This window comes from Pleurodeles waltl, chromosome 5 (genome assembly GCF_031143425.1).
Source record: "Pleurodeles waltl isolate 20211129_DDA chromosome 5, aPleWal1.hap1.20221129, whole genome shotgun sequence".
Taxonomy (NCBI): Eukaryota; Metazoa; Chordata; class Amphibia; order Caudata; family Salamandridae; genus Pleurodeles; species Pleurodeles waltl.
Genome location: NC_090444.1, coordinates 704,574,065 through 704,600,276, shown reverse-complemented (window position 1 = coordinate 704,600,276; position 26,212 = coordinate 704,574,065). Strand labels below are relative to the sequence as shown.

General features: G+C 42.6%; 1 protein-coding gene across 2 annotated transcripts in view; it reads right to left on the bottom strand.

The window, feature by feature from the left end:
- Positions 1 to 26,212, bottom strand: part of MAP3K5 (mitogen-activated protein kinase kinase kinase 5) — a 759,411-nt gene that overhangs the window by 336,709 nt on the left and 396,490 nt on the right. For both annotated transcript variants that reach the window (XM_069234653.1, XM_069234652.1), the window contains exon 8: positions 22,679 to 22,791. In XM_069234653.1, the coding sequence (XP_069090754.1) occupies positions 22,679 to 22,791 (113 nt within the window). The remainder of the gene's footprint in view (positions 1 to 22,678; positions 22,792 to 26,212) is intronic.

The window sequence follows — 26,212 nt, the reverse complement described above, 5'->3', positions numbered from 1 at the left end:
ACCGATGTAGGATTTACAGTCTACAACCACTGTGAAATTACATTTCACTGGCCTCCATTATGAAAACCACTGACATTAATATGTAAAACTGGTGCTACCACAGCTTATATATCCACCCTTAAACATATCAACCTCTTAAATCTTTACTCCATAACATTTTTCTTTGGCCCCTTTGTTGGATCATCCACCCCTCCCTTCTGAAACAACACACCGTGACCCTGAATATGACCTCCCCAAACCACTCCATGATGGGTGTGAAACCACTGCTATAGTAAGTACACCTCAAACCCATGAACAGCAATAGGTGCCTTGGAATTATTATTCTCCGAGGATTAAGAGCTCCACCCAGGGACAGTCACATACCTAATTGTTAATGCAATATCTTGGCATGTTTCATCTCATAAAGCAGGTCTTTTGCTGAATGGATGTTGGACAGAACATGAAATTGGTTAGCCCAAATCACTTTAAGCTTTGTTGGTTGTATAAATTGTGCCTGTCCACCCTTACTCTTGATCTGGCTCATCATCTGTTTAAGCTCCCATTGTCTTCTTGATAACTCATAACAAATGTCATAATAGATAGAGACATGGTACTCATGGAGACATATTACATTTTTGTTGAAAACCTGAAAAAAAAGCCACAAACTCTTTAATTCTGCAGTCCACAAAATGAATCAAGAAGGGTTTAGGGCCATGAACCTGATCTGGGTTTATTAAATGGAACACTGTATGCCCTAGCTGTTTTAAGATCCTCGGACTACTATTGATCACTGAGTTTTTCACCAACATTGTGACAAATGTGATAATGTTTTCTCTGTCTCTTTTGCCTTCAGAAACTCCCACAATGCGAAGATTAGATATCCAAGAGTTATTTTCAAGTTCTACAAGATTGAATTTGAGGGGAATTATTTGCTTGGAAAGCGCTGAGGTCTACGTTATGCTTTGTGGATAGGCATCTTAAATTTCAGAGATTTGAGTCTCTAATTCAGCCATGCGACCTGAGCAGCTTTCCATTTTGCGAATAATATTATCAATCTTGAGATGAATAGACATCAACATATGGGCTTGAGAGGTCTTGATCTCTACAGGGAGTGCAGAATTATTAGGCAAGTTGTATTTTTGAGGATTAATTTTATTATTGAACAACAACCATGTTCTCAATGAACCCAAAAAACTCATTAATATCAAAGCTGAATATTTTTGGAAGTAGTTTTTAGTTTGTTTTTAGTTTTAGCTATGTTAGGGGGATATCTGTGTGTGCAGGTGACTATTACTGTGCATAATTATTAGGCAACTTAACAAAAAAAAATATATACCCATTTCAATTATTTATTATTACCAGTGAAACCAATATAACATCTCAACATTCACAAATATACATTTCTGACATTCAAAAACAAAACAAAAACAAATCAGTGACCAATATAGCCACCTTTCTTTGCAAGGACACTCAAAAGCCTGCCATCCATGGATTCTGTCAGTGTTTTGATCTGTTCACCATCAACATTGCGTGCAGCAGCAACCACAGCCTCCCAGACACTGTTCAGAGAGGTGTACTGTTTTCCCTCCTTGTAAATCTCACATTTGATGATGGACCACAGGTTCTCAATGGGGTTCAGATCAGGTGAACAAGGAGGCCATGTCATTAGATTTCCTTCTTTTATACCCTTTCTTGCCAGCCAAGCTGTGGAGTACTTGGACGCGTGTGATGGAGCATTGTCCTGCATGAAAATCATGTTTTTCTTGAAGGATGCAGACTTCTTCCTGTACCACTGCTTGAAGAAGGTGTCTTCCAGGAACTGGCAGTAGGACTGGGAGTTGAGCTTGACTCCATCCTCAACCCGAAAAGGCCCCACAAGCTCATCTTTGATGATACCAGCCCAAACCAGTACTCCACCTCCACCTTGCTGGCGTCTGAGTCGGACTGGAGCGCTGTGCCCTTTACCAATCCAGCCACGGGCCCATCCATCTGGCCCATCAAGACTCACTCTCATTTCATCAGTCCATAAAACCTTAGAAAAATCAGTCTTGAGATATTTCTTGGCCCAGTCTTGACGTTTCAGCTTGTGTGTCTTGTTCAGTGGTGGTCGTCTTTCAGCCTTTCTTACCTTGGCCATGTCTCTGAGTATTGCACACCTTGTGCTTTTGGGCACTCCAGTGATGTTGCAGCTCTGAAATATGGCCAAACTGGTGGCAAGTGGCATCGTGGCAGCTGCACGCTTGACTTTTCTCAGTTCATGGGCAGTTATTTTGCGCCTTGGTTTTTCCACACGCTTCTTGCGACCCTGTTGACTATTTTGAATGAAACGCTTGATTGTTCGATGATCACGCTTCAGAAGCTTTGCAATTTTAAGAGTGCTGCATCCCTCTGCAAGATATCTCACTATTTTTTACTTTTCTGAGCCTGTCAAGTCCTTCTTTTGACCCATTTTGCCAAAGGAAAGGAAGTTGCCTAATAATTATGCACACCTGATATAGGGTGTTGATGTCATTAGACCACACCCTTCTCATTACAGAGATGCACATCACCTAATATGCTTAATTGGTAGTAGGCTTTCGAGCCTATACAGCTTGGAGTAAGACAACATGCATAAAGAGGATGATGTGGTCAAAATACTCATTTGCCTAATAATTCTGCACTCCCTGTATATGTTGGTGATGGAGTACTTGAAGAATCTGAGGATTAGCTGTTGAATCACAATGGAGGAGGTGCACCTCGGCATTGTTACTGAGCATGGAAATAGGGCCAGTCTCAGCTTTTAATGTTATTGTTATCTTTACCCCATCCCAGGATAGAGTTTATGCCTACATTGTGTTCTTGGAGATTGCGCCAGTGTTCACTGTTTGAGAGTGTTTGAGATTTAGTTAAAAAGCTTAGCGTACATCTTTCTGAAGGCTTGAATGGTCAAAGATTAGATAGTGCATAGCGTTTCCTGAAGAGTTAAAACTGATCCAAACCCATGAAATCCTAGCCAGACTAGGTGCAACTGCACCTTTTTTTAAATCATAATCTTGGGGTATGATTCACTGGAGAGGTTTTGAACATCTTTACCGCTAATTTGTAGAGAGGTAGAAGAGGGACAATGGGAATCTTCTGGTTAGCCTAAGGTGGCAGCTTTCTTGGTGTCTCATAGACGGGTAGACTTGTCAAACTTTCCTGGATCCTCTGAGTTCACCTCAAGAGAGATCTAATCAAACGTTAAAGAGTAGTGCACTGAAAAAGTTTAACTCAATTCAGTGACTATCCCTGGAGGTAAAGAATCAGTCCTTTTGATGAAAGAGCTCAATTGAGAACCCAAATGGCTTGAGCTTGATATCTGGCCTAGCTTGGCCGTTCTAGTGGATCTGGGTGGAAGTTGTTTTTATTTACTTTTACTTTGTAAATAGAATGCAGCTCTCTGACGCAAGCAAAGCTGATTAGGTAAAAGCCAGTAAATGACTAGTTGTTGCCGTCCCTTATTAGTACTCAGGGTCGCTGGAATTATCGGATTGTGGCTGCGGTGATTTTCACATAATTATAGATTTTCTGCAGTTGCCACGTACTCCCTTATCTGCCACATAATCTGCAGATTCTACCAAAAAAACTGTGTTTATAGCTCAAACGTTCCAAAGTTACTAAAAATGCAGCAATGCTTTGCTGTTCAATAAAAGGCCCTTTGGCAAAGCTGGGCTGGTCAACTCTCTGATGCTTATTGCTATATTTGAATGCTAAACAGGTGCTGATGAAGTGCATTAGACAGTATTACCAAGTTAAAAAAAATATGAAATAATAAAGTGATACTATTACAAAATGTGCTGCATTATACCGCATAATTTGCCTTTTCTTGCCACATAATTTACTCAACCCTGCCGCATAATTTGATCCTCTCCTGCTGCATGATTTCAATGGCCTTAGTGGGACTTCCAGTATAGCACCTAGGCTGCAGCTATCGGTTGTTCTTTGTGGGGCAACAAGATGCTCCAGACCACACTCTAGCTCCTCTTTTCCTTTACCCGTTGACTTCTCATAGTAATAAGATCACGAGGAAGAGATGGGCGAGAGACTAGGGGTAGCGCGAGAGGCCAGGCCAGTAATGCGCACGCCACAGAGCCAGTTTCTCAAGACTGGATTCTGCAAACCATTCTTTGGCTAACAAGAATGTATGAGAACAGCTCCCCGGACACGCCTTGTAATGGAGATGGGATACAAACGAAATGTGGCACCCACTGTGAAAGGAGTTCAACTGGCAGCCACTACACTCCAAACTGGGAATCACTGCCTGAAACTAATGGGCAACAGTGTATCTTACAGAAACAAATGCCCCTGGGGCGAACAGTGCAGCAGTCACTCTGGTGCTCTCAGCAAGGTGAGTTGGGGGGGCTGCTGCTGCACTTTCAACCCGAACAAAACAGCTCCCAACGCTACTGAGAGCACAAAATACAGTCCTTAAAAGTGTCATCCATGAAGTGAGCACTCCTGCCGCCCCCTGCTTCCACGTCTTGTAACTGCCGCATGGTGAGAGAACTGTTGCATAGGTAACAAATCTAACGGGAGATGTCGGCACTCCCACCGGAGACTGAAAATTAAAAAAATATATATAGTTAAAGACAGTCAAATGTGAATGTGCAAGGTCACTGTCCCTATTCAAGCACGCTCCAAACTGATCGAGCAATCCTGTTCTGACTAAAAACACTTTTTAAGCTGCAAGGATGTTCTAGAAAATCATACGCATCTTCACCCTTAGAGAGACAGTGCTTTACGCGCCCAGTGATTTAGTCACATATACTTAGGTAGACTGCACAACGGGCCTTTTCGGGCTCATTTACAAGTTAAGACGCTTTGGAATGCCAAGCACCTACACTTCTTGTAATGGAATAGCGTTGTACCTGCACTTTTCAGTTGAATACCACGTTTGAGTAGCCAGCATGTGTTCTGGCACAATCAGCACTTAGGATGGAAAGGGTGCGATGCCCTGATATGCACATCAGCACACCTTTAACAAGGTGCGTTGGGTTCAAGCCAGAGTAATGCACCCAATTTTAATCAATGTGCTGCCCCAGGGCAGCTGCAGACTCACAGCTGCCTGTGGGCAGCTCATCAGAAAAAAGCAGAGCTGCTCCTTGAAGGCCCTGCTCTCTCTTTAGCAATGCTGATGGCACCCAGTCTGCACTTCATGGCGGGGTCAGAGGTCCCCTTACAGGTAGGTACAATGAGTGACGGTAGTGACCTAGAGGGGTGAATTCACAAGATTCATGGGACCCCTTTACTTCCTCCAGGGGGCTGCCCTTGGGGGACAGGGACACACTGTGCACTCCCTCTTTGTGGTGCACAGTCAGTGCATCTGCTGACAACTTCTTTGCCTCTGCGCCTATCTCAATAATAATCAGGCGCAGGTGTAGAAGCAAAGTATTTCCCTCATTTGCATGTCCCATGCAAATTAGGAAATGCCCCCACACTATAGCACTGGTGCTATCAGTATTAGAGCAGGGAATCACAACTATCTGCGGTCCCTTTGGACCCTTTCTGTAATACCAAAGTGCCCTGGGGTAACAGAAAACTAGGATCTTCCGGTAATTTGACCATGGTCATATGGCTTTTATACAATGACTGTCTTGGTCAGCTTTTGACACAAAGACTCTGCATGGCATCCAGCGCTGTCTCTACCAAGATGGATTGCTGTCCTGGTCTCCGCAAGGTTAACGTTAATCCAGTTACTGACTCTGTCGCACCACTTCGGAGACCCATGATTTCCCAAGATCGCCTCCTGATTTGAGGATGCAACCAAGTTTTTACACCCGTGTGTGGTCATTCTCATATTTACACATGAGATTGCAGAGGAAAGTAGATGTGTTTAGTTCAAACAGTAGAAACTTATTTGTGTATTTTTGTCCATTATTTTTAAGGTTTAAATTGTAGAAGAGGCTTGGGGGCGGAGGTGTCTGGTTTCCAGTTGTGAATTATTGGGGTCCGTAGAAGTCAAGAGGTACACTGCAATCTGGGGTTGCTTCCTGTTTTCACTCAGTAGCGTAGCAAGGATGCCATGGGACCCGGTGCACGGAAGGAAGAGGGCAGGGCCCTTTGACTGTTGCGGTATGCATTGTTTAATACGGCAGTTTTTAGGATTCAAAGGGCCCTCGTGGCTCTGGGACCCGGTGCCACTGCACCTTCTGCACCAATTGTAGCTCCGTCCCTGTTCTCACTGGACATTCATAAAAGGTTTGCGTTACATTTCAGGGTTCGTGTCCTGTGCGACTATATGGCCCACATTGGCTAAGGAAGTGGCCAGAATACTGTGAAACATGCGTTATGAAAGGACTGTTTTGAAGGCCTTGCCACCGGAGGCGTCATCGTCTCCGTTAGGCACCTCTCCCAAAGTTGTTTAACAATCACAGACATGTTTTAAACTAGAGGGGTGTCGCACTCTGAAGAACAATATGAGCTTATTGTTTGAAGAAAAAAAAAGCTACAAATTCTGTTCTGCGCATATCCCAGCTGGCAGGAAACCGTTTTTCGGACCAGTCGGAGAAATATGCAGATGCATGATATACACAGATGTTTGCAGAAAGTGCCCAGATCATCTGTGACTCATGCTCTGCTATGACAATTCACAGGAAACGAGGCTTCTTTGGAGAACGGTAAAGTAAGTAGGATCCCATGTCTGGTCTTGTCAAAATGGAGGGTGACCCTCCCAGGAACACACGGGCACACTTACCCTCGTCCCAGCGGTGTAAACTCAAGTTAACACACGCGTCCGATACACAACAATGTGTTTCACATTTCTGGTTCACACGCAGGGTTACGATGTAAAATCTTTCGCTACAAGTAAACACAAAGCAAACACCCTATGTGCTGAACAAAAAAACTATACACACTCCACATCTTGCAGCACATGAAATGTGAATTTTTACTTCACCGATAAATGATGGGGTAAACCGGGGCAAGACAGAGCTAAACATTATTGATAAATGCCAGTTTTCATTTAGGGCTAACTGAGAACTTCTACATAATACGCCAACCATAAGAACGGCGAAACTAGCACGTCACATCAAGTAGACAAACTCTAGCTTGCGGAATTTTGTGGCGAAGTGAGAGTAGTTGTCTTGGCTCAACACAATGAACGCAGCCTGGTTTCAACTAAAACAAACCTAAAACGATGGCGACTGGGAACACAACTCAACAATTAAGCAGGGGAGGATGCAGGCCCCGGTTATGAGCAACGGAGAGCGGGGTAAGGATGAACGTCTCTGCATAACACTAAACAGAGATGGACAGCAAAGTGGGTAACACAAAACTCGCACTTGACATATATGGTCAACTCAGTAAACAAGCAGTAGCAAAGCCAATCGGTTTCACCTTTAAAACGCAATGGTGACCAAGTGGCTTTACCAACGTCTTCTGCCGATGTTGTTCTCCAGAAGGAAATGTTTTTTTTCCAACGCTGAACAACATTGGCTAAAAAAAAAAAAAGAAAGAAAAAAATGCTCCATAAAGTCTATGCATGATTAGGCCATAGAAAAGGCATGCCTATGCATGGTGACATAAAATCATGCAAGCACCACATTGCATGTGCACACATATGGCATGATTTGGCTGCCGTTTTGTTTTTTATTAACCATCCCATATTGACAGAAGCCTACCTCGGAGCTGTAAATGGAAAAACAAAATGCAAGTAAAAGCTCATATTAAGTAAGGTATGGGTGACAGGGAGGAGCCAGAGAGCAGCATAGGGGAGGGGAAGGCGATCAACTGAGGTGCAGGTGGGGTCAGGGGATAGATTCTATGATTCTAAGTGTCGAGAAGGGGGCAGAGGAGCAACAGAGAAGCGGGGTTGGAAGGTTAGAATTTGACAGCAAAAAATAAGCCAGCAGGGAGAGCAATGGAATAGGTGTGGGGGCAGAAAGCAAGCAACACGGACAATGTAGACAGCGGAAATTTGAGGGGAAATTTCAGTGTGCAAGTCACTATCGTCATTATCTTCCGACAACTCTTGCCCACCCACACTAAAACTAAATAGAATTAGCTGTTCTTAGAAGTAGAAGTATTAGCTGGCCAGGACTCAACACTAAAATCAGCACGGATTCCAAAAATCACCCACTGAACTTTGCTCAATACTTGACTCTACAAAACCTCAAACAACCGTCTGATAAACACATCTCTGATCCATTTTCACCACCCTTTTAAACAAACTATTCTCAACCTAACAGTGGTTTCCCCTATTCATTTTACTTGGCTGGTACCTGCAAATTTCAAACAACTCTTTCAACAAAACAGGGCAACTTGACCTTAAAAAGGACTCCAACCTTAGCCACTCTTTTCTTTTCAATTTAGCATTTTTCCACACAAGGTAATCCATAACCTTGCCTTAACCTTTTTTCCACAATACTTCCGGCTTGATCATACAACCTTCTCAAGCTCGATACCAACTTGGATTTGCTTTCCACTCACCCATGATAACTTTAATTGGTGGGTTTCCTCCCTTTCACTTGTTCAAAGCGAGAGGTTCCAGTGGAACTAAGAGGCAAGAAATGATACCCCCAAACCCTGCCTTTGAGCTTTTCAACCACATTGAACCCGGACGATCCAGCTAACTATACAGGTTCCACAATTACGTTATTTGAAAACTTTTAAATGGGCTGTACATGCAAGGTCAGTATTATATAGTTCCCCCATGTCTAAATCCTCTAATTTTTAAAAATAGTTTCATCCCACATGAATAAAACTGTACCGCATTATCCATGGCATTTGTAATCAAAAAATCATCTCTGCGAAACATCTTTTCTAAATCTTCAATGAATCTATTGGTCATTGCGTCAAATAACAATTTGCATTCAACACACTTGGAGAAATTATCTATAGTAACTAACATATTTTTAATCCCTTTGCAAAATCCAAAGACTCAAAATATGAATCACTACCTCTTGTCAATGGTCTTTGGAATAAACAGACTGTTCATGGGATAACTTACACAATTTCATCAGCTTGCCTGAACTCTGACAACAACCACAACTTTTTTAAATAAAAATCTACAATGCCACTATCGATTTTTGGTCACCAGTAAGGTGCCCCAATCATTTCCTTAGTAGAGGACTCTCTGGGCAAACCTAATAGTCTTATCCCTTGCAGAATAAGGTGAAACCATCTGATCCTTTCTAATAATAACATCACCACCGTCCAGAGACAGTTCTGGTCTAACTCCAGTAAACCAGACATTCTGGAGCCAATACCATGATATGTTGTTCATCCAACTCTGATAAGTCTACTAACCTCATGCAAGATTTTACCTTGTTCCATTACTTTCAATAGGTCTGATTCCGCTCAACTAGACAAGGAAAATTAGATGAACAATCAGCTCTTACTTTTTCTGTTAATCAACATTATATTTACACAATTTGGATAGAAGGTGCACCAGTCTTGCACACCAATCTACTGTGCCATTAAACTTTAAAGGAAACACCTTAGGTTTATGTCCTGAATTCAAAAGCCATTCCCCATAAAAATGTTTTAATGTGCCCTGCACTCCCAAGTGAGGGCAATTTCAATTTTGGATTTGCCTAGTCGAAGCATGAGAATATCTGGAACCAGACTATAAGCCTCACAAAGAAGCACTGCTCAACTCTGGTGCTGAATTTGGCAGAAAATTGCGGGGTTATCCCTGGGAAATGAAAAACGATGTTATACCTGGGACGCAGAAAGGAAGAAAGCAGGGAGAAACAGTCCCACAACAAAAGATAGATGCTACTGGGGTAGGTCCATATCCTGTCTGGTAACACAAGTAAGTAATACCAATGTGAAACTCTGAATACTTTCTCTAACCAAGCAAGCACTTGAAAACAAGGCCAAAAGAGAGAACTATAGTTAAGAGTAGGGCATGACAAAAGATACACTGACCACTGAAGCTGCCAAATGGTGTCTTGGGAAGTCAATTGCTTTTAATGAGGACAAGAAGAGGGACTGTGCCTGGTACAATAAAATGACCTTTGGGAAAGAGTTACATGACCACGGGAAGTCAGTACAGTAAGACAAAAGTTTCATCCAGAGTGGTTTAGTAATGTGGAAGTCCTCCTGCACCAAAGTAGTGCTGAGGACAAAAGAAGATGATAAACGACAGAGAAACGTGAATAAACAAAAGCTATGTAAGAAATCACATTATTATTTGGTGTTGGTGAAACAATCACAAAAGGTTGTGATTATTTAAAAAACATTCGGTGTTGGTGAAATAATCACACAACTTTGTCAGGGTGAACCCTCAAGGTCACTAAATTAACATGAGCTCATACCCTCATAGCTATGACACAGAGCAGAAAGGCTTAACTTAGAACAATGTGTAAAATATTTATGTAGTACCAAAATAAAAAATAAAGTCAAAATGACAAACAATTAAAAATCAAAACCAATTTGAAAAGTGGAGTAAAATGTAATCAACAAAATGACACAAATCCAATAAAGGGACCGGAGATATGAATTTTTGATGTTTTAGGTAGGAATAGCGCCAAGAGGCATAAAGTGCCAATAATAGTTAAAGGCCTCCCTAGACCATGACTATGGAACAGGCCACTCCAATTTGAGGCTGGCCACACTGGAGCGCAGGCACGGGTACTTTACCACTGGTAAGTAGGGCTAGAGTGCTTAGATTTCTAAAGCAAGTAAAAATATAGGATTCAGCAAAAGGGGAAAATACAGGGTGACCACGAAGAAAATGCAGATTTCCAACAAGCTAGAACTAGATCATGACTTAAAGATGGAGATTTATGTGAGGTGGCTGTGAGTTGAGAAGAACACAGACCGAGCTATGCAAAGGAGGTTGTGTCAGACCTTATCTTTGGTTACCTATCCAGTGTAAGTACTACTGAAGTCTGACCCCAGATGATCAACACCATTTTTTTTTTTTTTGTGAATGGTATATGCATTAATCATTTCTGAGTGGGACTGGTTATAACTCTAGTAAGTCAAGACTCACCCCTACATTTGTTAACAGTATTGTCAACAGTATTGCCTCTTCATTCGTTATTTCTTTTTCTGAATGTCAAAGGTGTTAGCTATCAGAACCACCCTCGGTTCCTTAGTCAACTATTGGGGGAAATCCTGCCAGAGTGAAACTTTTTCTCATGGTCCCCAAGAACCAACATGGAACCTTACGGTAACAAGTTTACATCCAACAGTGGGTGTGGTGTTTGTTCTCAAAATATATTACTTGCTTGGAAAAGCCTCCTACACAGTAAATAAACATTTGCTATATGGTCCCAATTTCTTGGAAGGGCGGGTACTGAAAGGCCTGCCTAAAATAATCTTTTTAACTGTTTTCACACCTATTTTCTCCAAAGCAATGGAATGCGAGTGGATGTTAAAATTATGACACAGATCATTAAGATACCCACAGAGGTTACCTAAGCAAAATCCCAATAGTAGGAAAAATCATCAGATCCTGCACAAAATAAGGCACATGTATTGCCCTAGGTATGTTGGACAAAGAGAGGATAAATGCATTGTCTTATGGACTTACAAGAAATGGCGGGACAATCCTTAGGCACTGATGGAATCAATATTGGATGTGTAACAAAATACCTAGATGTGACCTATTGCTAAAGCGGTTGTAAAAGATGGATCGCCGGCACCGATTTGTAAAGAGACAATGAAAATAATAGCTAGTTTTTCATACAGTGCTTTACCCAACACTGCTTCCGATTCTAAGCACTATAAATAGCAGGTGTTACGATTGCCCAATTTAATGGTACTAAATTCACTGACCTGAGCTGCATGAAAGGAAAAATTGCCCTTATGAGGGATTATAAAATGTGGCAAACAGATAACTGCATAAATAATAGTCGGGGGTTGAACTCAAACTGCCATTAGGTCGAGATATTTCTTTTTCCAAGTGAATCTCCAGTACGAATTCAGTGGCAAGCCAACATGATGTGTTCCTACCGAGGTAATCAGTCACTTTGATTAATTTCTAAAATTAAGAAAGTCGGGCTGACCGAAACATTCTGTCAAAATTTTATTTTAGAGAAAATTTAACAAAATACCTTCACCACGAAAATATAACGTTTTAGTGGAAAAGGTAACTTACATTTTATAGAACAGCATGACAGAGGTGTGAGGGAGGCAAATAAGGTGCATGTGTACAGGACTGCGGAGATGTGAATAAGAAAAAGAGGTTTGTTAAAAAAGTAAAACATGGGAGTAAAGTGGGATAGGGAATACCAGGGTTTGTAAAAAGAGACTAAAAAGCTGTGTGGGGGGTGGGGGTGGGGGGGTGGATGATTGAGGGGGGAAAAAAGAAGTAAAGCTGGCTGGTGGGGAAGTAAGGGGTTTGAATTGAAGTGGGAGTCTGAATAATAGGATTGCAGGGGAAAAAAGCATTCTGCGCTTGTGTAACTGGAGGAAGCGTAGAGCTGGAGGGAGGGTAACTTGGGGAACTTATTTTTGTAGGAACTACGGTGGGTCAGGTGGTAGCAGTTTTTTTTTCGAATTAGAACTGAACTGCCTGCCACAGCACACCTGATAGGACATTATGAAGATTCTTCCGTACAATGTGAGACACCCACCCAGCGCTGCATTGTGGGCCCACTGCAATCTAGCGTGGCCTGCACAGCTCGGTCTGCTGCTGCATCCTACACATTACGTGAAGATGCACACAACAGTAGCCCCTCATTCAGCAGCAAATCTGGTGCACCACCACAAAAATGTCCACACAAACCAAGCCCACACACCTATCAGACTGGCCCAATTGGCACAGCCAGATTGCCCCGTAGGCCACTTCAGAAAGAAATATATATTTTAAACGAGAGTAAATCAAATGTTGGTGTGAATGGCCGAGCAGGGAGAATGGCGTCACAGGTCCTACATGAAAAACTTGCTTGAGCGTAAACACTTCTTTTGTCACAAACTATTAAAATTATCAGTGAATGAGTCTGCCCAAGAGTAATGTTAGTAAAAGATCAGTACTTTAAAGGGCGTTTTTGTAAGTGGTATTGTTTCTTCCTTTTTAACAACTTCTTGACATCAGGCTCAAGTTTTTGCAACACTGCCATTCACTCCAAATATGGGTTGGGTAGTGGGCGGAGGCAGGCCTGAAGCAGTAGCACTGGCGTCTATTAGTGGCTGGTGATGGCTGGACCTGGTGTAGGCATATTCCTGCTCACTGCCAGGGCAGGGCCGTGATTGGCAAAGACGCTGCAAGAGAGGTTTATATCGGACCACTTGTACATTTGCATAAATGAACTACTGAAAACTATCAAAGCACCAAGGCAGTGATTCCCAGACTTTCAAAACCAGGACTCAATTTTTAAAATAGCAATATTTCGTGACCCACCTAGTTTTAATGGCCATGAGGAGGGCAATTTTTATCTGTAAAGAAAGATATGTTGCCTGCAATAACGACCCCTCTGCTGGCTGGTGCCTGGGGCAGTAGTTTGCTTTGTCAAGGATTTGCCCTGTGGCACAATAATGCAGTGTGGTGGAACATAAGCAGACTTGAGCCCCATAGACTTTCTCCGGCTTGTGTTACAGACAATAAAATATGGGTTTAGTTTGCTGCTAATCTCTGAAAGCTGAAATTGAGCTCCTTCGAAAGATGATACACGGATATTTCTGACCTTGATTAATTTGCTGCATCTTGTTTACTGTTGTTTTGCATAACAATTGCCTTGACCCCTGCAGCCTGCAATGTCTTTCTCTGGTCATCTGCACATGCCGCGCTTCAGGGCCAGAGGGGGCTGGGCTATCTAGACAATTTAATGTAATAACTTGCAAGCCAGTCCTGTTAAAAGCATAAAAGGGCTGATTCAGAGCCAGTCACATTTAAAGCTTGTGCTTGATTTGTAACTTACTCTATCCCAGTCCTAGGTGTCCTAATGTTGAAAATACAGCAGATTTACTACTGACTTATTTCCATGGCTTCACATCTCTCCATCACCAACAAGAACAGGAACGGTGGCTAATTGGCTGTAACATGAATTAAATAGGGAAATGCTGAGAGCACACACATGGCTGGGGACCTGAGTGCACCTATCAGCTGGTGTCATATTGCACTTACGTTGCAAACAATGTAATTGGACAGTGAGGACGGAAAAGGAGTGAGTTACAAATGATGCTCAAGCGTTCATGTGATATATACCAGGACGTTTGCAATCCATAAAAAGATCGCTTGAGACAACCAGTGAGTCCCAACCCCCAGTCTGGGAAATGCTGCACTGAGGAATCCAAGAGCATACTGTGAACTACCCTATTAAATGAAACTCAAGCACCTGAAAGAAGCATTTAAGAAACTTATCAAAACAGGCCTTATACTTATGTGATGTAAACAGTTACATTTGTTTAATTCTGTTAATTACACAACATTAGCTGGGACAAGAGCAGACACACTCTAGTCAAAGATGGCCGCACAGGCCCCGTTGCTTAAACGACCAGTAATTTACCCTGAACCTTGCAATTCACCAACGGCTAAAATAAACTGAAGTAACAGAAGAAAAAGGTTTGGAGGGCTTCAAGAAGGAGATCCATGTCTAGGACATCAGTATATGGGATATCAGCCATGATTCATACCGGTACTAACGTGCTAGCGCTCCCCTTTCAGAGCAGAAACACAATATTTGGCGTCTACACGCTGTTTCACCGGTGTTTAAATTAATCCCACATAACCACTTTGGATGGGAATATTTATGACCTAGAGAGTTGCAAAAATTTCACAAAGGAACGTATATCCCTGCACAAAGCGAGTTCGCACTAATTAACTGCGTCCAATATTTGATACATTCACTTAAAAATCTCAAAATACATCACGGCGCACAAATCGTTGTTTTATGCAGGCTTCTTTGACTATCACAACAGAACGGTAGTAAGAGAACCAACAGAACTGATTATAATGTTGCAGGCAGTAATGAAACAGAATTTTTCAACTCAACTAAAACTGTTGTAATAGATATTTTTTTCTTTTTTTTTCCTGGCATTTCCTTGGTTAAAAGCCACAATGGCTACAAAAACCGTTTACCCTGAACTACCGGAATGAATGCGTCACCACTTCTGTGGTGTGCAAGATTCACCTATCTTATTAACAGAACTATAAGGCTCGAGACTAATCCACCCCAGCCCTCAGATTTCTGCACCAGCTGTTGGTGTGAAAACATTTAGAGTTCAAAAACTATGCATTGAAAAATGTGTGACTTCTAAATCAAATCAATACGTTCTTCGTTACAAATTACTGGGTGCTTGCTTACCCGTCTGAGACCATAACAGGGCACAGCACAGAATCTGGTAATTTTGAACACTTATTTTAAAGATTTGTTTTATTTTATTTTTCGTTAAACAAAACATACAGATAATGCAGGTGGGCATCATCTCATTGGTGGTGCTGCATCTAGTCTGACACCCCAAGACTGCAGATGTCACATCACTCCATTTTACGTGAACCCTCCCCCATCCTATATTTCAAATTTGTGCATATCCTACTGGTGTCCCAAGTGGTAGGCCCAGATGATCACTCCACAGAACCCAAATTTGTTTATACTTTGTTAGGGACCACATCCCTCTTATACCACTTTTTCTGCCTCCATGCAGTGATCCATTCCCCTTCGCCGATTCAACTCAATTCTCTCACTCCCTCGTGATGTTTTTTTGCTACCATGAACCCAAACGTTCAGGGATTTAACCTATGTCAGAGGAGGTCTATGTCATTTAGTATCGACAAAGTGTGCAGTTATGGGAATGTCGATGTCCAGGGCATCTGACAAATTCTCAAAAGTCCAACCAAACAGTCGCCCCCGTGACATAAATCCATAAATGTTTCCTCTCTCGTTTGATGTCTGATCTAGTCTGTATGTCATTGGGGACCAGCATCAATGTATCTTGAACAACCGTGACCTGTTGCACCATGGTCTGCATAGGATTTTCTGTTTGATAAGCCTGAAGGTGGCCCTGATTGTATATACTCAGGCCTAGCCCTCTAAGTTTATCAAATCCATTTTCCAGAAGCACAGATCAGGGGAAACTAAAAAAAAAAAAAAAAAAAAAAAAGCATTTCCTCGTCTTTTTTTTAATTTTTATTTTAAACCCGGACGTTGGCTAACATAAGGATGGTGTGATGTAGTCTCTCCTTATCCATAGGAAAACATACTCCCCTCTGGCTTAGGAAGGTTTAAAACATGCTCTTCTGCCCATGGCCAAAGCAGATATGATTACAAATTACGAATGGACCCCTCTCCTTTCCCAAGGTGGGAGGGTGAAAAACCGGCACAGAATGTTATTGAACAGACGGATGGAATTAGAAAAAAAAATTCTGAAAAGCTGACGACTTAAAGCACTGCCATAAAAAATGTTGAACTTCAGAAACGACTGCCATTACTCTCGTGGTGTTTGCAATCACTTTGACAAATAAAAATAAAAATGTTCATGCCCCAACACCTGCAATTATAGACTCTCACCTGATCAAATACTGAGGCACAAGATCATTTAAGAACACCAGAAAATAATCAGGCACCCACACATAGATGACTGCAAACCCCACGCCACAACAGGATATACATCATTAGATTCGCACAAACACCCTCAGGTGCTCATGCACCATCATACAGCCACACACATACCATCAAATGGCTACACACACCACCCTATGCCATATACACCCATAATGCAGAGCCCCACACATCAAACCCCTACAAACATCAGACACCATCACAAATCATTAGACAACCACAAACATTAGCAAACACTTGTACAAATACTCAGACACACGATCAGATCCAATCTCACGATTAGATCCATCACAAGAACCCCCCCATACACACACACAAACACACAGACAGACACAACTGCTGCATGATATTGCTTGCCCACACATCATCACTTGTCCATGTAGGCATCTGCTGCCTGTGCACATACCAAGGTGTCCCATGAATACCCCATCAGCATTCCACCAATATACCATCCTCATCCCACACACACCCCTATGGACATCCCACCACATCATCACACATTGAGGCATGCACAGGCCTAAAAAAATACAATGTTACTAGACCTGTAGTTTTAGGGACTTAAATAATCTACTCAACCTAATTGTAAACTGGTTTCAAATTACATAATCTGGGCAAATATTTTAATTAACGGAGCCGCTATTTTCTCCATTATCACATATGATGGCACTTTTAAATGTGTTAATGCAGCATGTCTGCTGTACCAAAAACTCCTGTTCAATAGACTAAGCCCCAAATTACGACCCTGGTGGTCATGAGCCAGGGTGTACTGGAGGTTGGACCGCCGCCAAAGCAGCAGTCTGGCCTCCACATTATGACCCTGGCGGAGCCTCCAGTCGACAAACTGGCGATCTTAATCCGCCAGGGCAGCGCTGGGGATTACGAGTCCCCTCTCCGCTGGCTTTTGCATGGCGGTTCCACCGCCTTGCAAAGGCTGGCGGAGACGGGGCGCTGGGGGCCACTGCACTGCCCATGCACTTTGCCTGGGCAGTGCAGGGGCTCCCACGGACAGCCCTGTTGCGCTTTTCACTGCCTGAATTACGGGCAGTGAAAAGCGAGACTGGTGCTGTCGCACCCAGTGCACTGCAACATTGACGCCGCCTCGTAATTGAACCAGCCGCAATGTTGTGTTGAGTTTTCCGCTGGGCCAGTGGAAATCTCTTAATAGGGTCAGCGGGCAGAAAACCGGAGTGACGGTCTTCCGACCGAAAGAGTTTAGCGGGTGGCCTCTGCCGCCCGCTAAACTCAAAATGGGGGCCTAAATGTTTGTTCCATACATAATACAAATCTAGATGCATATAGGATGCACATGACCCCTGTCTTGCCTCTCAATCAGGGCCAGTGGAATTATGCGATTGTGTGGCTGTGCAATTTTTGCTTATTTGTAGATTTGCCGCATTTGCCACACAATCCATTATCTGCTGCATAATCAACAGATTTTAACAAAAAAATGTTGTTTCTACTTCAAATGGTTCAAAGGTTACTAAATAAGTGACAACATGTCTTGCCTGCAGCGAAAGGCCCTTTGCAAGGCCCTTTCTGTTGCTTATTGCCATATTTGGGTGTTAAATTAGTACTAATGAGGTGCACACAATTACCAGTTGTGTTACCAAGTTTAAAAATGACTAAATAATGAAGTAATATTATTGCAAAATGTACTGCATTATGCCACAGAATTTGCCTTTTTTGCCACATAATTTACTCAACCCTGCCATATATTTTGGACCTCTACTGCTGCATAATTCCATTGGCCTTGCTCTCAGTTCATTGGCAGCATTGTCATTTGGGTGGGGCAAGACACTCTCTAATCAAGGTTCAAAACTATCACTTTTAACGAATATACAACTAAAGCACAAAGCGGTAGCATATCCTCATTTCTAATCAGCACATTTTACATTACAATAGCCACAACATGTCCAAGCGACCGACGTGGTTTTACTGATAAAACTATATAATGTACAAACAGTAATGTTTGGAAATCGAGTTTCTGCAAATATTTCTCATTTGGGCATCACCAAGTAAAGTGTTCTGATTGGTTTTGCTGCTACTTAAATCTTTGCATCATACTTCTGAATTACAAAAAAGTTAATTTGTAATTCCTGATATATTTTGAAATAGTTGCACTATTTACTTACAAGCTATTTAAATGTGTTATAAAAAACTGACATCCTAAAGCCTTTTGTTTCACCATGATCACCAGAAAGGTAATTTTACAAAATCTTCTAAACTTTAGTAAGAGAAAAAAGTAAACACAATTTTTCAGGGTAAGACAAGCAGCACTTAGTAAATAGAAAAACTGACATTTGACCTCTGTCCTTGAACAGACAATAAATGTGTCAAGATAAAACAAGATTTAAAGGCATCTTCTTTACTCATTGGTTTCTGAATTAACAGAACACCTGTTCCTTTCCAGCTCAAGTTCACTTGCCAGAAAGGAGCAGTAGGTCTAAAAATAGCTCGACCTGCTAAAATCTCATAACCCAGTCAATGGTGCCATAGTCAGTGGTGGAGTACATTTTTCGAAGACTGATGCAAGCACACGCATTTATACAATGAGAGCTACACAGTTACACAGCAACAGACACCCCCAGATACAGCCTCAGACACCCACACCCCACCTAAAACTCACTCAAACATACTCACTGTCTTTCTCACAGCTAATTTCCACAATTCACGGGTGATGGCCGGGATAAGAGTTGAGGACAAGCTAATTCAGCAGCAGTGTAGCATTATCTGAAGGCACTACATTACCTTTTGAAATCGTGATCTTTTTTAGGTTTGGTTTTGTGCCACTGTTAAGCCCCCCCACCCCTCCAAAAAAAAAAACATTCCCTTTCCTTTAACCCTAGTACTATTCTAGGAATACAAATATTTTTAACGCCTCGTCAGGGGCAGTAGGCGCTATATAAAATAAATTGGTATATGTACTTGTAGAGCATTTCTAGTCCTTTAACAAGAACACTTAATAAGTATAATAACATTTTGAAACCATGCACTTAAATATTTAGCAATGAAGACATATTTTTAAAGTGTCAGTAATAAATACTAGCAGCAAGTAAACCTTTTATCACACTCTGCTAAGCTTTGAGAGTGTTAGAGAGTGCCTGAGAGATGAGATGTCAAAAAAACACGTTTAAGTCAAGAGAATTTACACTATGAAAGAGACAGCCATGGTTTTTAATACTAAGTAAAACCATGGAACACCACAAAGATGTTTATTTCAAAGATATGCAACTCCCCTTCCTCTAAACTTTAGCCAACACCCACAGACAGATTCATAAAACTTTTTGTTAGTAAAAAAGCATTTTCTTTAAGCGCAAATGACAGCTCCTTAATCGAAGAATCAGAATCTACAAATACTTACTGGTGAAAAGTCATTAACACCTGCAGAAGATACACTAGGGGTCCCTGTCTTTAACAGTCAGATGTTTAGGCATGAGGGTGAGTACATGGAATTTCCAGTGTAATATTGAGTAGTGACCTCCGGAAATGTTGGGAAACACTTAATAATTTATACTTTTGAGGATAGCACAATCTTTTCCAAGGGGTTTTCACAACCTAAGTTTGAATCTAATTTTAAATTAAAAAAAATTAAGTATTCAAATAGGATAGGAATGTCCTACAAGTACTACCATTTTTAAGAAGTTTAGGTGAGGGATTCCCCATCTTAATATAATGCTTTTCAGGTGGAGTCAAATAGGAGAAAAAGAGTATATACAAAGGCACATTGTACACCTCGTATAGCCATTAATGTGAACCTTGTAGCCCAGTGGATAATCAGTTGCATTTCAAAAAGTGTCTAAATGAGTATGCCTAGAAAGCCGGGATGGTGGTAGAATCATATTCCTATTCTGTCACTCTAAAAACAACCATTGTCAAAGCCAGTAGGTCTTTCCATTATAGTAACAGTTATGCCTCTGGCTTTCCCAATGCCTATTTGTTCAGTATTTAGGTAAAAATGTCTTCATTCTGTAAATTATTAGCACACTTCTAACTCCTTCGAATTGGCATAATAGAAAGCCGATTTCCTCTTTTAAAACAGGTATCTCAGATTCTGACTGTTTACATCATATACGGTCTCTCTTTAAAGAGTACTTTTGAATGTGTCTATGTTTGTGTGTGACATGTAGGAGAGAGTTGGACAGAGTGAGTGAGTATGTATGTCTAGGACAGTATAATATAACATGCAGTACAAGACAATATTGAGTTGTTACACGGACCGTCAATTGAATTAAAGTATATAAAAAAGTGATGGATGAAATGGTTTACATTATCTTAGCTACTAGTAATTACCTGAGGCCTGGCATTTATGACTGGACTGTTCCCACAGGAGCAAAGTCAAGACTGCTTCGCATATAGCAGAGTCCAAAATGAGGAGGCATGGTGTGCAAAATAACGATGGATTGGGAAGCGGCCTGAGTAATTACCCGTGACTGAGATTAATTCAAGCATTTCATCCATTACTTTTCTGCATACTTCAATTTTATTGAAATATTCAGTAGAAGGCCCTTGCTGCATTATTATAATGTGCTTCTTTAATGTAATACAGCGAAGGGAGGAAAGATAATGCATGGTCGGGCACTGAATGCCTGATAAGCAGCACTGCCACTTACCAGGTATTCAATGTCTCGTTATGCAGAAAGAGATAATGTAGATGACAGTCGATTGTGTTGAAGGAGGAGGCAGGACGCCTGACTATAGCTATCAATGTCGCAGCAGGTGCAGTCGGGCTGGGCCCAGAGGCCTGAGAGACTCACCCAACATGAAATATTGCTGTACTTCATTGCTCAAATAGCAGTCATTTCCACAATTTCCAGACCTGCCAACTTCACCAAAAATCTCAGTGTGAGGAGGGGACAGGGCCTTGGAAGGGGCCTGGCCTTGTGCTAAGCACCTAAGAGGCACTTTTATCCCCACCCCGGCCCCACGTCCCCACCTCTAAAAATAAAAAAATAAAACAATAGCATGCTGAGGCTGCTGACGATGTCCTGGGGTGTTTTCACACCCATTAATGGACGTCGGCAGTTAAAAGCCTCCAAAAACGAGCTGAAAACCACTGTTCACAGTGGTTGTAAGCTCGTTTTCCCAGCCACCATGTGATATTGGCTCCTCATTGGGAGACCGTGTGAGGGGACACAATATTGTGTGTTACACTGTGGCAAAGAGTGAGTTGGTATTTATGAATTTCCTTTCTTACACGAGGGATGATGGCACCCTAGTTATGCCACTGGCAAGACAGACAGGAAGAAAATGCCACTTACAGGAGCCTCCCCTGTATTAATACAACTGGTATGATAATTTTAAAGAAATTATTACATTCATGATATTTTACAATGGATATTTGCCCATTTTGAGATGATGCTAATGCATCACCTTAAAATGGACACCTATGTGAAATAATAAAAACTCCTTCATAGGCGCCTATTGCCTGTCTGCGAACTTACAATCATCCACCTTAAAATGCGAAAAAAAATCATTGTAAGATGTAAGCCAGCTGAAATTGCAGTGTGTGCCCAAATGTTAAAGAAAAAATGTGAAATAACAAGGAAAAGGTACTGAATTGGGGTGGGGAGGGAAGGCGATGGTAGGGAAGGAAATCCAAAAAAACGCAAGCTGGGGAGGGACGGGGAAGCAATGGAACGAGCGGGTGGGGGGGGGGGTGAGTGAAGAAGCAACAAGGAGCGCTAGGATACGAGCTGTGAGGGCACAGAGAAGCAACACAGAAAGTGAAGCACGGGGTGGAGAAAAGTGAAGTGGGAAGCAGTGGGGGGGGGGCGGTGTGGGGGAGGAAGGGAGAGAAGAAGAAAATAAACGTACTCACTTGGAGTGGTTATAGAAAAATAAAAAAAGCCCTGAATCCAAACAAGGACAGCAGTGGAAGAATACAAGTCAACCAATCAGAACACTGTGAGACCCAAACGTTCCTGGCACGACATACACTTGAATAGAGAGGAAAGTCAGAAAGTCACTGAAATCTGAAGGAGGGAAAGGGGCTGACCCTGTGTATACTGAAAACGATAGGTCTGCTTAACAGCTGTCTGTAAGGTGAGACCCAGTCCACAAAAACTAATTTGAAGCGAAAATATAATGCCTGGAATCACCTCGTTTTTAAAGAAACGGGTACACAGGCATCACAACTTCAGCAATTTATTTTAGACAGAGACAGCTTTGGTGGTAAATCCTACACCTTCACTTGCTTGTTTTCGCGACATGCCAAACAGAGTTATATTTACCAACTTTCCGCAGCTCAAAGGATGTCTCGAACTGGTGACCGGCTGCCATCAGGAACACGGCATAATTAATTCCGGACTGTAAAGTTGGCTCAGACTCAAACGACTTCTTGTACCTGGAAGAAACGGAATTAGGTTACGAGTGTATTTCAGCCTGGATATGTCAATATGTCAACTATCTTGGTTGAATCATTCATTAGTTATCAAAGTGTTATGTCAGAAGAGGCATTTTTTCTAAACAATGCAGTAAACTCCACCCCCTACAGATCTATATTTAGAAAGTTTGCGTGCGGATAAACTGACAGGCGCGTCAGCCGTGCCACACAATACGCTGCACCCGATGAATATTTGAACAGCGGGCCGCCATGCGGTTCCCACACAAGCAACCACGCTGTTGTGTGTGTAACTAGAAAACAATACGGAGCCCTGCGGCCAAAATACACCGCCCAGCCTGGCACCGCGATTACCGTCACCGAGCACCGCTCCCAAAAGCACACAACGCAGAAGCCGCGGTACATAACAGTCCAAGAGGACCGGACTGCCCGAAGGGCTGGCGGACAGGTGAATTAGCAAACTGAATTTCCGGCTGATTGTGGGCCTAATTTATGGCCTGGTGGGCCGATCTTACTTTCCAGATTTTAGAACAAACAATGCAGTATCCCATACCTTGCAAAATACTAATACAGGGTGTCTTTACAACTAAACAAAATGCTCATTTTAGCAAATGTGGGTCACTTTTTTAGCTATCTGATTCGCTAGTAGGGGCCAATTTTGTTTTGGTACCCGGCCTATTTTGTGCCCTGGTTTAACCATGTAGCCCAACCAATGGGGCAATATTGGTGACATTCATCAAAAAAGTGAAACAATTACATCTGCGAAGTAAAAGAGAAGGCGAAAATTGTATGGTTAGCTGAGCGTGGACATGTAAAAGGAGTAACAACTTCAAAATGAGATTCACTCACACATGTGCATATGGTTATTTATTCACTTAATCAAAGTTATATTGGACTCTTCCAGCCTCTAGAAAAACGAAAAATAGAAAGGCAAATCTTCTCTTTAATTTCCGAAGCAAATCCACTGGTGAAAAACAGCCATCATGGTAATAACAATAGTTTAATGTATTTCATTTTCACAATCCTCCATTGGTCATTTCGTTTCCCTGCCTTCTGTCCCACTGCACTACTTTAGGGCAGTTTATTAATGACATTTCAGTTTTATAAACTTCTGTCCAATGGTTTTAACAGAAGCACTAGATTTTCTTTTCACTTTTAGCATAATGAATTGCTTTTACTTTTAGTATAATGAATGTGGCCATTTATGCACATGAGAGGGTCTTGGTGACAAGAGGGACTTATCACCCCTTTCTTCAGTTGGGAGGGGCAGAAGCTAGAGATGATTAAGTGACTAGACATTGCAGATGTTTGCTCCTTGGCCGGGTGCTCAGGGTCGGAGTGGCCTATAGGGCAATCTAGCAGTGCTAGAAAGGACAGTCTCAGCATGTGGCTCTTTTTTTGGGCTGTTTGTGACTCTGTTCTATGGTCTGCTGAGCTGGTTTTACTATTAATGTCCTTGATATTACAACAAATACTGCCTGCAGAAAACACAAATTCATACAGTCTTCCATGAATTGCAAAACACACATAAAGCATGTTTTGGCAAGTTCAAAACAATTCCTTTTTGCAAATGTGGGTCACTCTTTTAGCTATCGGATTCACTGATGTGGGGCACTTATTATTTTAGTGCCCAGGCCTGTTTAATGTCTCAGTTGGAACCTGTATGTGCTTAAAAAACAAAATATAGGCCAGTCCCATGAAGCACACTTAAAGGGCCGATTATACCCAGGAGTGCTCCATACCAGACATATAAATCGTCCTGGTGTTACTGAACTGCCTGCTGGGGGAGTGCAGCTTTATTCATACAGCCAGGGTTTGCATTACAGTCATTATATGGGAGCTTTAACAACTAGTGGTTAATTAGTTTTATCGAAATAGTAAGTGCAAGGGAATGCAATAATGTTTTACTATTTAAACAAGCAACAGGACTAGGTCGCACTTTTGGTACCCATTCGCTTTTTCAAACAATTCAATTAAAAAACACTTTATTTCGGCAATTCTGCCATAAAAGCGTAAATATGATACTTCACAATTAAATCTTATGATAAAATATAATTAACATATAAAACAGTTTATGAAATTGCTACAAAATTTAGACACAATTTCCCAATCTTTGCACAGCTGGATGATGCCTTAGGTATGACTTTTGGCTCATTCTCCACATAGATAGCAGACAGCGAGACACAGCGAAGACTGGGCTCTGTTTAGTTTCTGATTTTGAAGTTCTCAGAGCTTATGCAAATTTCTTCACTCCAAGGTTACAGCAAACCGGTACAAGCCATTTTCTTATGCCCGTCTGATAGGCAGGGCAGAAGAACAAAATATGCCCTTTAGTTTCCTCTGTTGCCCCAGAAATAGGGCATGCACTCCTTGCTTTCGTGGGCGTGCTACCCCATTTAGCAGTAAAAGGTGCAAGAGGTAGCGTACTATACCTAAATTGCAAATACAACTTCCTGGCATGAGGGGGCGCAATCTCGTCAAGGAAATGCTCAAATGTAAAATCATCCTTAAATAAGAGGACTTGGGCCCTCATTCTGACCTTGGGGGGCGGCGGAGGCCGCCCGCCAAAGTCCCGCCGTCAGGTTACCGTTCCGCGGTCGAAAGACCGCGGCGGTAATTCTGACTTTCCCGCTGGGCTGGCGGGCGGTCGCCTTCAGACCGCCAGCCAGCCCAGCGGGAAAGAGGCTTCCACGATGAAGCCGGCTCGGAATCGAGCCGGCGGAGTGGAAGCTGTGCGACGGGTGCAGTTGCACCCGTCGCGTATTTCACTGTCTGCGCAGCAGACAGTGAAATACATGTAGGGGGCCCTCTTACGGGGGCCCCTGCAGTGCCCATGCCAGTGGCATGGGCACTGCAGGGGCCCCCAGGGGCCCCGCGACCCCCCCTACCGCCATCCGGATCTCGGCGGTCCGACCGCCGGGATCTGGATGGCGGTAGGGGGGGTCGGAATCCCCGCGGTGGTGCAGCAAGCTGCGCCGCCGCGGAGGATTCAATGGGGCCGCGGTACACTGGCGGGACCCCGCCAGTGGTGCCGGTCCGACCGCGGCTTTACCGCCGCGGTCGGAATCCCCATTGGAGCACCGCCGGCCTGTCGGCGGTGCTCCCGCGGTCCTCCGCCCTGGCGGTCAAAGACCGCCATGGTCAGAATGACCACCTTAATCTGTAAAGGTGCCTCGTGAAGCATGCACCAGTGGTTGCGACACAAAACGTTACCTATACTTCACCTTCAGGAAAGATTTACTAATTGGGGAGAATCCCAGGGGATTGTCCCAAAGATTGCTGCAGCCCAATCTTCACCAGGGTGTCTTTTACATACTTGGTCGAAGGGAGACTACCTGAGCCCGGAATGCCCAAAACTTCCTTCAGCCCCTCACGATAAGACATGAGCTCTGGTGTGGACCAGGTAAATTTCCAATAAAGAACA